The sequence below is a fragment of the Ovis canadensis genome, chromosome X (genome assembly GCF_042477335.2).
Source record: "Ovis canadensis isolate MfBH-ARS-UI-01 breed Bighorn chromosome X, ARS-UI_OviCan_v2, whole genome shotgun sequence".
NCBI classification, from domain to species: Eukaryota; Metazoa; Chordata; class Mammalia; order Artiodactyla; family Bovidae; genus Ovis; species Ovis canadensis.
Window position 1 is genome coordinate 88,236,120 of NC_091727.1, and position 13,469 is coordinate 88,249,588.

At 43.6% G+C, this 13,469-nt stretch overlaps 1 protein-coding gene and 1 non-coding gene across 4 annotated transcripts in view; both read right to left on the minus strand.

The window, feature by feature from the left end:
• Window positions 1–820: 820 nt before the first annotated feature.
• Window positions 821–13,469, minus strand: part of AFF2 (ALF transcription elongation factor 2) — a 538,570-nt gene continuing 525,921 nt past the window's right edge. For all 3 annotated transcript variants that reach the window (XM_070290609.1, XM_070290611.1, XM_070290610.1), the window contains 3 exons: window positions 11,959–12,011; window positions 5,518–5,708; window positions 821–1,251 (listed from right to left, as the gene is read on the minus strand). In XM_070290609.1, coding sequence (XP_070146710.1) covers window positions 1,130–1,251; window positions 5,518–5,708; window positions 11,959–12,011 — 366 coding nt within the window. In that variant the 3' untranslated portion in view covers window positions 821–1,129. The remainder of the gene's footprint in view (window positions 1,252–5,517; window positions 5,709–11,958; window positions 12,012–13,469) is intronic.
• TRNAG-UCC (transfer RNA glycine (anticodon UCC)) lies at window positions 5,020–5,092 on the minus strand. The gene has a single exon. It is a non-coding gene; the product is annotated as a tRNA-Gly (tRNA).

The window sequence follows — 13,469 nt, forward strand, 5'->3', positions numbered from 1 at the left end:
GTAGTGAGAACTTGACTTTGGTTTCCAGAGATTTGAGCAAAACACAGTAAAAAAAAAAAAAAAAAAAAAAGTCCTGCCAGTTATGGACCCACCAATCAACTGCAAAAGAGGCAGAGGTGTGCATTCCCTGGACAGTTGCCAGAGCCCTCTCATCTCTCATCTCTAAACTGGATTGTAGCATCTAGGCTACTAGGGCATGCACCACTGAACTGCCCTTCAAAGGAGAGCTTTACACAAAGAGAATCATGGGTGAGGATTTACGCTTCAAATCATGGAGTTCAAAATGACTTATGCCAGCTGATGCCTTAAAGTTGTTGATATAAATGTTGCCACTTCTTCTCATCCTTGACATTTTTCAAACAGGGAATCAGGAAAGGGATACTAACTAAAAAGTCCTCTGGCTGCATGCCAGAGTACTGTTCCAGAGTGGCATTGCTGTGCTCATGAATTTTCTTAACACTCTTGACTTTCTGATGTTGCTAAAATATCTAACCAGTGGGTTTCAACAGTGAAAATTCTCATCTGAAAACTGAGTCTGTGGGAATCACAAAAGTTTAACAACGGATTCTGAAATACGTTCTTATCTGGACAGAACAGCACAGTTTGGGGAATGGCTACTGCTGAAAATTTGAATCTTTGCAGGTTCTCTGTGTCTGCGTTCATACATAGACATATACATGACATATGACATATATATATATATATATACACACACACATACACACACACACACACATATATATGTATATATATATATATATATATATATGACATTTTGTTTCACTTCTCAGGAACCTGTTCTCACGATTGCTTTCCATTCTTTCTTTTGGGTAGTGTGGGCCTAAAAAAATACTATAGGGACTGTCATTCCATCAAGCACAAAAGGATGGTGGGATCTGTGAGATGCATAGAAAATACAGAAAAATGACTAAGTGATAAAAGATACACTGCTCTCAAGGTGTAGTGTCCACTTACAATGACTTCTGTTTTTCACAGATATCAAAAGAAGCATCAAAACAAACATAATCAAAGAGAACTTTCCCAAATGAGTGGAGTTCCACCAGTGCCCGTCGGCGCTCTGGTAGAGGTAGCGTGGTGGGTGGCAAGGCTGGAGATGGGGGCACAGCCACTACAACAAGTGGGCGTCGATGCGCAGCCAGCACAGTCCCTGGCGAACGTAGCGGACAAGGTTGGTCATGCTGCTGTGCTGCGTCAGGGGCCCCATCAACGTGTCCAGATCGCCAAAGAATTCTGAAAACAGAGCAGACCTTAGTCAGGCCTTTAAATGACAGTAGGGCCATAAGCAGCACCCCAAGCACGCGGGCATTGGATGAGTTATTCTTGGTTCATTCATTCATTCATTCATTAGACATCAATTTCCAGAGTATCTACAAGGTGATCCAAACTTCATATGGATATTAAGCACTATAGTTTTAATCTTTTGTTAGCTCCCCAAATTCCATAGCATAAATCATGTCTGTATTACTGTGATTAAGAAAACACAAATTCACTCAAATCTGTTAATTCATAGTAAGTTTTTTTTCAAATTACTATACATTTTCTCAGACTGTGACCTCTAAAAATACATTACAATCCTGTGGAGGTTTGTGAGATACACACACACATATCACAATATGAATATATTACACATAAAATATATTTGTCTATATATTTACATATATGTTTATAGAAACATATATAATATTTATGAATTGAAAATCTACACATAAAGTTATGTATCTAAATATATTTTATAAAAATATTGAATTTATATTTTTATGTATTATAACTTTATAGTTAGAAAGGTGTCTTTATACAGAAAATGGTATATGATTCCAAGCTGTTTCTCATTCTCTGTGTTATGCAATTGAAAATACTCTCTTTTCCTTTTGTGTAAATGAAATGACTTCACTGATGTTTCTTGGCTTGATGTAGATATAACCAGTGAGCCTGGACCACCGTTAGCACCATCGGTATCTAAGGCCAAGCCACTGGCTAGGAGGCATCTGACTTGGTTCATCTTATTCCTTTAGGGAAGGAAAATAACCTGTAAGGATCTGTCACACAGCATGTCCCCAGGCTCCCTGGGACATGGATGGTAAGAGTGCCTTGCTGATTCCCCGCCAGCTGACTCAGGCAAGGAACAGCACTGAGCACCCCCTGCCACTAAGCAGTGAGACCAGAGTCTCAGACTGTCTGCTTTGGGGTAGGATGGGGGAGTATATCGGAAAAATTCTTTGATGTTCAGAAACCAGCTAGGCTTCCCCTCTGTATGTCTGAATTGTTTGGACTGGCACTGTATCGATCTCCATGAGAAGCAGGCTCTTGTCCATGACAAAATGGCTCCTATGCTGGCTGGGCGTGAGGTATCTTTGTGGAGGGAGAGGGAGGAGGTGTTGCAGACTACCCTCAAGTGGTTGTGATGGTCTCCTGCCTTCTTGTAAAGCAATTTCCATGCATGGGTTATGTGTGCTTGATTGCTTAGCAGATGGTGTTTCACTAAACAATGCATTGATTTTTCATGTTATATATAACATATGGGCTCCTTCTCCATGTATCAGGTTCATTTGATTATGTGATACTGTTTAACCTGTACGATGTAATAAAAGTAATTTCTGCTGATAAAGGAATGAATTATTTTGGGCATTGAAAATACTTTCTTCTGTAATACAATATTAAGGGAAATGTTAAAGGACCCAGTTGCTGTCGAATGAATGTGAATGAGATGTCCCTTGGGTATTCCACACACAGCCCATGGTGGCATTCTTAACTAGGTACCCAGGTCACCACTTTAATAAGTGCTTCAAGTTGGCAGCTGGGAAGATAGGGAACTGGGCTTCTAGAACAAAGGCCAGAGGGCAGAATCAGCCCTATTGGCCCATCTTCTGCAATGAGCCATCTGCAGCTATACTGGCACACAGAGAGGGGGGCAGGGGTGGAGACCTTCCACTGGAACAGCCAACCTCAGCAATTTCCACTGCATGACTGCATGGGAAAAGGTGGACATACATGGTGGTCTCTGGGTGGAGGGAGAGTTTCACTCAAAAAAAAGTGCCTCAGTTTCCCCATATCTATGGGGACAAGACAGGTATGGGAAGAGTCCCTCACTCTGAGCAGCTCAGAAATGACAAAGTGTATGAAACTCAAGGCTGCAAAAAGAAGATTCCAAACTAAGTCCTCTGTCCAGGTCCCTGAACAGCCTCTGGACCACGCCAGCAGGGTGCAGTGCATTTCTGCTGGTGGAGTGACAGAATCATGTTGACTCAGTAGTAGGCAGGGACTAAACAACTCCCTGACACAGGGGCTGAGGACAAGATGAGTACCATCTCACTCAAACATCAGCCCAGCCACTACAGAGCTCCTGGAAAGGTCTGCAGTAAATTTAGAAGGAGTTACTTTACCAGATTTGAAAATGTATGCAGTTATGAAGGAAATCCATAAATATTGAACTGCCCTCCAGTTGCCAGTACAACATAAGACAGAGAAGAGTGGAGGCAGATAAGCTAGGCAAGACTTGAGATGCTTATGCCTTCATGATTAATTCTAGAACTCATGGATTGGCCTGCTTGTCTGGGCCAGTTGTCTTTGGGTTTCAAGTTAAGAACTGTCTCTTACTCGGATAACTGAGAACTCACTGAAGGTTTCTGAGGATGCATGATTAATTCTGCCCTCTAGATGGGCAGTGCATCCTGTAGGTTAACAGTTCAGACTCTGAAATCTGACAGTTCTCCACTGAATTTATGCTTTCAGTATGATGAGCTGCGATATCATGGGAGAATTTCTGAACCTCATTGAGCCTCAGTTTCTACATCTAGGAAATGGGGATAAATGAGATGACAAATGATAAAACAAAGAGTACAGCGCCTGGCATATAGAAATTGCTGCATGAACACACAGAACCAACACATGCAAATAACCCCAGGACTCAGTGTTACTAGTTGGGTTGAGGGTTGAAGTCCCAAATTATGGAATATGCTTTGATAGCCACAGAATCTGAATTATATGTCATCATATGGGATAAGGAAAGAGAAAGAAATATTTGTAGGATTTATACCTTGCACCTGATATTTTATGCTAGGTGATTGACAAATCTTGTTTTATTCCACCCATCTCTTATCATCCTTGTGGGCAGTTTCATTGTCATCCTGTCTTCATTATATCCATTATAGAAATGGAAGCTAGGGAGTAGCTCACAGATTTCAGTAACTGTCTGAGGTCACCCAGCCAGTAACTGACACGATTCAAGCTTAAATGATTAGACTTCAAAATCTGCACCCTTTCTAGTTCTGTGGGACTGTTTCCCAGCCTGCTGAGTGATCCCACAGTAGAGATGCAGCCAGGAGAAGGGGCCAGTAACTCATAGGAACTTCCCTCTGCATCTCAGTGGCCTGCAGCTCCAGCCGGATTCCATGAAATCCATGTTACTGGCCTGGACCTAAGCCCACTCCATGCAGCTTGTACCATGTCATGTCCTGGCAGGAGCCGGCAGCGTATGTGGGCCATGAATTTTTGTCTGTATCTGGCCAGATGTTTCTGTTGCTCTAAAACTCGGCTCACCTCTTTGCAATCTGATCTGAAAGACCCACATCTGTCTCCACCTTAACTACAGTGGGTCTTTCACTAACTGCTGCTCCAGAATCATCAAAGTCCACTGAATGGCCAGGGCCAAAGTATGATTTCTTTGAACTTCCTATCTTCATTAGGATAGTGAGACTTCAGGGTGAACCTGGGTGGCAGCTAAGGTCACAGATGCAGCATGAGTGGTGGAGGACCACTGACTCACCCTCTGGTGAAGCAGGGTCCTCCCTGCATTTATTTTGCAGCAAACCTCATGTGTTCTCATGAATGGGGCCCTGATCCTTCGTCCCAAGTGTCAGTGGGTGAAAGACACTAGCTGAGCCTTGACCCTGGTTTCTGAATGCAAGCCACATTATCAAGTGCCGTGGAACTGATGATTATTATCTTCAATAATTTTTTAAAAATATATTTTGGCTGCACCATGCAGCATATGGGATCTAGTTCCCTGACCAGGGATTGAACCTGGGCCCCCTGCATTGGAAGCTCAGAGTCTCAACCACTGGACCACCAGGGAAATCCCTGGAGCTGATGAATATATTGAAAGTAGAAGGCCGTGGTGCTACCTCACTTGTCTTAAAGAAACAAAAAAAGCCAATAGTATCTTGATCCCAATTAATTTGCAAATCATTCTTTTTTGCTTTGCTCTGTTTCTCTATGTTGATCTTTATCATTGAGTGAAAATCTGGAAAAGACATTTGACAATACATCATAATTCATGTTACTTTAAGTTTTAAAGGAGAACTCGATTCTAGATCTTTTCACTCTCTTCACAAAAACTGGTCACTGAGTCGACCCTGATCTCACCATCTCTTCCCTCATCTAGCCTTAGAAATTAGACCAACAGAAAGATAAGGTCATCATGAGAAACTCAAGCCCTTCAAAGCAGGTTGAATCCACCATGGCCTGTGAGCAACCAGTTGAACAGCCCAGCGTACTTACCTTTGTTCTCTCTTGTCAGTTTGTCAGCCATGTCCCAGTGTTCATAGCCCCGTAACACATTGCTCGTGATGTTGACGTGGCTGGCGGCCATGTGGTGAATGCGCTGTGGGATGGTGACTGGGCCGTTGTTACAGTTCCCCATTGCATTGATGGGAGAGACGTTGTTGAGAGACACTGGGGACGGAGTATTCCTGGGGGATGGGAAGAGACAGGGCTTGTTAGGCTGCTAGGGGGGAGTGACAATAGCATTTGAGCCCTGCCTCTTCATACTGGGGCCTCTTGAGGGTGTGATTTGCCACAGTGAGGCTTGGCATGGTGAACACCTATGAAGCTTACTCTCGCATCCCACCAGCTCTTCTCGGAGGACACCCTACAGCTTTCACCCACACAGTAGTTTTCCCCCTCCCCACTGTTCCTGCCTCATCAGACCAACCCACCCAGGGCTACAGTGCCAGGCTGTAGAAAGAGCCATCCTTCTTCTTTTCTAACTTTAAACACAGAAGTCTGACTGCCTTTGGCAACCACTGATGACTCTGTGCATGTTGCTACTTTGTTTTAAAATACCAGAGAGAGAGCTGGGTGAATCTTTCTCTGGCATTAATTCTACCCACAAATGTAGCTTTTACTTTGAATACATATAACAAGTCTTTTGATGTTCCAGAGAAAGAATTAGCTCAGAGTTACGATGCTTTCTCTACCTGCTGCCAGAATGGATATTGGCACTTAGAAAAACTTGATGTGCTATATTGGTCTGTTATCAAAATGTTTTGTGGAAACCAGGGTGACAGTTTGCTCCAAATACAGTCACCACAATAAGCAAAGTATGATCCTTAAAAGGCCCCCAAGGAGGAGTAGTAGGGAAGCTGGAAATAAGTAAGATTCTGAATATCACTTTAGGATTCTTTAAGACCTGCTACAGGATGGCTGTTAATTGCTGACAGTTCACCTGCAGACTGGCTTATAAAGAAATGTCTTGGAAATTGCTACTTTGGGCAGTATCATTGTTTGGAGGTAGATTTTTGTTTAATTCTTTAATATCAGTAAGAAGAAGTCACCTGCTGGCTGCACTTTGCATGGAGGGCGAGGACTTAGGTCATGGACAGTCCCAAAGGCTGGGTTGCTGCCTGTGCCTACCAGCCAGGTCAATATACATCTCAGCTCTCCCCATCTTCTTTCAACCAGGCTTTGAATGCCCAGTATAATGCACACTTTATTATGACTGATCATTTGGGGGAGTAACAGAAATGGGAGAAAGCTATTTCTGGGACTCCTTCTTCCTCCAAACACACTCCTCCCATCATCAGGAACCTTCTCTCACTCTCCCTCCCCTTTACCAGCCACTTGTTGCCAACTACATTCCAGGGTGGCTGTATTCCTCAGAGCCAACCTGCTCCTAGAACGCATGTGCACCCTGACAGGCACCCATAGAGGATTTGGGGGAACAGCTATCCCCATGTACCAAAATGCTGAAGTGGGGATGACTCAGTCTGGGAGCATTTGAACTGATACGGTCACCCGAGATTCACACAGGCTGTGCCTCATGAGAGCTTTGGTCCACTTCTACAAACAGAGTATATCTTCTGTTATGTTCTAGTATGAAGGTTAAAGTGAATCCCCACAATTGCTCTGCACTTGTGTGATGTAAGAGGGTGTGAAGGTTTGCCTGCTCTGTTTATAACCTCTGAGATGTGTGATACTTCTTGATGTAAAGATTTATTTTCAAGGTAGGGAAGGGACAGAGGGATCATTAAACTCAGGGACCTGGGCACAGAAGGTCAACATAAAAGCAGTGAAAGCTGGATTTTTTTTTTTCATGGCAGGTTGGAAATGCTATTATCTAGTCTCTCCCCTCAGAGAAGGCAATGGCACCCCACTCCAGTACTCTTGCCTGAAAAATCCCATGGATGGAGGAACCTGGTAGGCTGCAGTCCATGGGGTCTCTAGGAGTCGGACACGACTGAGTGACTTCACTTTCACTTTTCACTTTCCTGCATTGGAGAAGGAAATGGCAACCCACTCCAGTGTTCTTGCCTGGAGAATCCCAGGGACAGCGGAGCCTGGTGGGCTGCCGTCTATGAGGTTGCACAGAGTTGGACGCGACTGAAGCGACACAGCAGCAGCAGCAGCAGCAGTCTCTCCCCTGTCCCCACCCCAGTGGTGGTCATTAATCCTTAAATGTCAATTTACAGCAAGAAAGGAAACCGTCCTCATTTGTAATTTCTAGAGAAGATTATAAAGGTGTCAGTGTCACAAACGTTGAGACGGGGACCATGTGGTGCTTGAAAAGTTCTGGAATCCCAGGGACCGAGACTCCAGCCTGGGGCTCCTGAGCCCCTCCCCTTGCTGAAGCCTTTATGGACTGCAAGAAAAGGCTGGATTCAATGATTTCCAACTCTGCCCAGAAATCCCAAGGGGAAACACATCACCTTTGTTTACCTCTTATTTCCTGAAAAGGCCTTTTCAGTTTATAACATTGAGGAGCTAGTGAGGAGCTTTCTTTCCTTTCCACTTGGTGCTTTCTTTTAAATAATCAGTGGTGGAGGCAAGGAGAATGAGGGCATGGTTTGCCTTTGGTCATGACTGACCTGACATGAGGCTCCGTGAGCTATCTGGTGTGGAGAACGCCTGAACTCCCAGAATACCACATCATACACGTGAAATCCACCAATCCAAGCCTGCCTGAGACAGCGCTCCTCTGGCTGGAAGGGCTGCTGCAGTGCTCCTCTTAGTGTGCCTTCAGCTCCACCTTGGCTCTCCCCACAGCTGGGGCTTCATTCTTGAGCTCTCCCTCTGTGGATCTGCTTCAGATTTTATGCTTTTCTTCATGTCCACGGCACATGGCCATAAGTGTGCACACACCAGCACAGGCTTCCACCACCCATAGCGTGAGCACTCTAGATTCCCACCATCCTCTCTTGCCTCCCAGCCACACTCGCCCCCTGCTGCCCCTGGTAGTCACTAGCCACGCCCCTATCTAAGAAGGTGGTGGTGTCTGGCTGCTTGGAATGCACTTCCCCCACGGATCTGCATAGCTCATTCTCTCATCATCCTTCCCTAATGTCCCTATTGAGGATCCTCCTCCAAGCAGCCCTTTCTGTTCCCCTTCCTTGTTTTAATTTCCTCTATGACATTTATCATTTAGCATATTCATTCTTTTTCTACTGTCTTTTTCTTCTGAAAGAATGTGAAATAGACAGGAATCCCTGTCTGTTTCATCCAGTGCCATTCCCAGCATATAGAACGGTGCCTGGTATACATAACATGTACTTAATACCAGTGAGATAAGTGAATGGAGTGCCTTCCAGCTATCCCTCTGTTGTTATATGGTATCCACTATGTATGAGGTGCTCTGGAAAGGGAAGAAAAATAATGTAGAGCAGCACATGGATAGGGGATAAATACTTTGGTAAAGTGCCTGGAAAAGTGTTCATACACAGTAGGCAGGCAATAAGTCTTTGATGAATTAAAGAATGAGCAATTCCTTATTGAAAAGAGCAAACAGTCTAATGGGGAGAAGAATCCATTAATTTCTGGGAAACTAGGATAAGTGCCAAAAGTGACGTGTAGACCAAGAGCTGTGGGAGTTCTAGGGGCAAGATCACTTATGTTTTCCAACTTAAAAAGGTAATAATGATAACAAAACATGGCAGTGGCAGCAACCGCTATTTGTTAAAGTTGCTGTGCACCAAGCATGGTGCTCTGGGCTTCACTGATTTTTATCTCTAAGCCTCATGACAACTCTCTGGGTGAGTTTCTGCTGTCACTGTTTCACAGATAACAAGAGGGCTCAGAAAAGATCAGTTCCTTTTTTGAGAGCCACACAGCAGATGGTCAAAGAGCTGGGATTTGAAAGGTCTGTTTTCCTGCAAAGTCCATTTTCCTTCCATTCTGCTAACTTGCCTCCAAGTCCTACCTTCCCTCTACTAGGTTTCCCTTGATGTGGGTGTCCACCTCGAGCCTCACCCTTGAGTCCATGTTGGCTTGTTCCTACCACTCTCCTCGGGCTCTTCCCATGTTTGTACAGGCACAGCCTGCCCTAAGCTTGGGGAAAAGTTTTGCTTGATAGAAATGTTCCCTCCAGTGACAACCAAACTCTTTGCAGTCCTTTTATTGGCCAATGTCCCCAACAAGGGGCAATATTTCTTTTCTTCCGACCCTTTCGATATAGCACCCAAGGCCCCCAGTGTACTGAAACAGCTCTTCTAAAGGCCTCTAATGGCCTTGTTCTTTCCTCCTTTCATAGCCTTCTTTTTTATTCTCTCTGGGTGACATCTGAGACTGCTGCCCCTCCCTTTTTTTAGCATCTCCACGATGTGGTTACCATGACACTCTATTGGGACTGAAAGCCCTGGTGCACCTCCTGTTTCTGCATGGCCTGTGAACTACAAATGTTTTGAAAAGATGAACATATGCAATCAATTTGATAAATGAGAATACTATATTTGAACCCAAGAACACAAAATTCTATTTTTGCAAAATTCCTTTCTTTTCCTTAACAGACTTGTATTCTAAAACTGCTATTATATCCTGAATTTCATCAGTAAGATTTTTGTGGAAACTTGTTTTCTCTCATATTCTTTTTACATAACAACCTCAGTTTTTTCTGGACTGGCAAAGCCCCAAATGTGTATTATCTGGCCCTCTGCAGCAAAGATTTGCTGACCCCTGCTCTATCTCGAATAGGTTTTTCTTCTCCTTCCAACTTATTCTTTGCACTGTCTTCACAGTCAGGGTCAGGGGAGGCTTCTTCTGGAAGGATCGTGAGAGGTCTGGTGCAGGGCCAATCATCCTCATCCACTGGGGGATGCAGGCTATAGTGTTGCTAGCAGACAAAGAAGCCCTCCTTGGCCACCCAGGGAGGCCCAGGCTCTCTTTTTCTTGGGTGTCCACAGAACTTTGTTCAGATCTGTTCCCTCCTGCCACTGGACCATGTGCTTCTGGAGTACAGGGAGCCTTTGGCATTCAGTGCATCCCCAGCCTCTCATAGGGAAATGCACCCAAAGTATGTGCTGACTGAATGGGCTGTAACCCCTGAGCAACCGTTTTGAGTTGCCTCATTCAAAAGCTCTCTGACCTACCAAAGGGAGTGTGCTTTCTTCAGATAGAAGCTGCTTTAAAAAATCATTTCAGGAGGCTTTTAATGTGACTTCACAAGCTTAGAATGTGTTTGAGTTCTTTCACTGCAGAATTAAAAACTTTTTCCCAGTGATTCTTGAATGGGTGCTTACCTGAATTTGCCCTTGCTTTACTCCGTGTTCAGAGAAAACAGCTTTCTCTGGGCCTGTGGTCTCGCTTTTGTCCGTTAATATAAGAGAGAGACCTAATTCAACAATTTAAACGGTACTTCCTTTCAATACAGTAATTGAGTTGGCGCATAGTTTTTAATGGATCTGTTCCCTCATTCTGAATGTTTTTTTTATGATCTTAGAGTTCACAGTTTCACTCCTTTAGGAGTGTGCTTTGTAGATATTTATAAAGCGGCAAAGGAGACTATTTCACTGTTCAAGAAAGTGTTTTGATCAGAGACATAAGAATTTTGAAGTGGTGAAAAATGGGGGGAAAAGCAGCTCTTTTCAAAAGAATACATCTACTGGTGGGGAGTGGGCTTGCAGTGGTCAGAGAGGTATTGGACTCAGGAGAAACGAATGCTCAGGTAAGTTTGGGCACATAGCTAGTTCAGGGCTGAGACAGAACTAGGATTCTGAATTGCCCTCTGAAAAGGAACCTCTCTTCAGAGGAGGCTCCAATGTCATTGAGTCTGGCCTTTCATTGCAGAGAGAAGGGGCTCTCTTAACTTTCATCCTGGGAACTGAGGGCAGCCTTGGGCCTGGGTCAACTGGTTTACCGGCTCCCACCCTGCTGCTGGAGGGCTGAGCTGTTCCAAGCAGATACGGCTCTAAGGACGGCTGTGGAGTGGGTGAGTTCATTGAGCCTCAGGCCAGCAGTATAGTAGATGCTTTTATATTTTAGGGCAGAGTATTTTAGTATTAATATAAAAATCATCGTGAAGGCTCAGATAATTGGCTGACGAAGTGCCTTCACATTTTCAGCACTATTATGCCTTCGGTTTTATTAAAGCACTTACCATATATCAATGAATATTTCATTGGTCTTTCATTACTGAGTGAATCATTGAAAAATCACTGCAGTGGAGGTAACTCTACCCTGCCTCCCCGAAATGGCATGGTGCTTGCCATCTCATTAACTGATATTTTTATGGCCGTCATTTGGCTTAAAGATCAAATAGTGAAAGAAATTTGGAATCACATCATGTTAAAATTTTCTGTCCTACCATTAGCAGAAACCTGACTAGAATTTTGTGCGCACCCAAATTACTGTAATCTCAGAATTAACCTTTGTGCCTGGCTTGTCAATACCAAATATTTGGGATCTATTCAATGACTAATTTTCATGAAAAAGCAATTTTCAGAAGATACTTACTTTCCATTGCCTACCCATGGAGATGGTATCTGAGCGACTTTTGAAGCATTTTGCTAAAAGAGAAAAACAGAGAGGGAAATGAGGACATCTATTTTGTGTTTTATTAATTCAGAAACAGATGGAAGTGTGATTTAGAGTACATTAATATTGATTGCAGCATTTTGGGATGCCTCCTGTTTCGTTAGCAGAGCTGGGATGTATGTGCACGTCAGCACACCATGATGCACACTCGATGAAAATAGCTGGTTAGGATAATTAGTGGGCTCCAATCAGGACCATGAAAGTCACTTGATGAAAGATCTTATATACTAAAAGGCCCAGTGAAATCAGACTCAGTTCTCCAAGAAGTGGTTTAATTATCCTCATCTGAAATTTATTCTGCAAAACAAGCTCTTCAGAGTACAGACAAGCTTTTCACCTTTAGCTCCAGTTGCAAACTTTTTCCCTGGGATGCAAGTTGGCTTGTCATTTCTAAAATCCCAGGAACTGGCCAGAACCAAGCAGCCTTTGTGTGTGTGTGTCTGTGTATCACCTGGATTTGCTATCATCACATGCATATCCTCATGGCTGATGCTTTTCCCTGTTGAGCAGTGTAACCGGCCCAGGGCTGCCCCACAGTAGAATGCTAAACATTCTTTTCCCTCCGGTTTAAAGAATGGGCCTCCTTGAAAAGGGAACCCTCCTACACTGCTGGTGGAAATGTAAATTGGTGCAGCCACTATGGAGAACAGTATGGAGGTGCCTTAAAAAAAACTAAGAATAGAATGGCCATATGATCCAGCAATCCCATTTTGGGGCATATATCAGGAAAAACATCTAATTTGAAAAGATACATCCATCCCTATATTCACAGCAGCACTATTTGCAGTAGTCAAGACATGGAAACACACCTAAATGTTCATTGACAGAGGAATGAATAAAGAAGATGTGGTACATATATACAATGAATTATGACTCAGCCATTGGCAGCAACATGGATGGACCTAGGGATCAACATCATACTAAGTGAAGTAAGTCAGAAAGAGAAAAGCAAACACCATATCACATCTCTCATATGTGGAATCTAAAATGACAGAAATGAACATATCTAAGGACTAGAAATAGACTCACAGACATAGAGAATAGACTTGTGGTTGCCAAGGGGGAGGGAGTTGGGGAAGGGAAGGAATAGGAGTTTGGAATTAGCAGAGGTAAACTGTTATAAATAGGATGGATAAACAACAAGGTCCTACTGTTTAGCACAGGGAACTAACTATATTCAATATCCTCCTATAAACCAGAATGGAAAAAGAACATGAGAAAGAATGTATATATGTGTATAACTGAATCACTTTGCTGTGCAGCAGAAATCAACACAACACTGTATATCAACTACACTTCAACACAATCTATTTTAAGAAAAGAACGGGCCTCCTCTGTTTTCATGACTGTACACTTGTGGAGCATGGGAAATCCTGACACTCAGCACCGTCTCACTAGTAAAAGATCAGCTCGTTAGAATGACCTCAGCA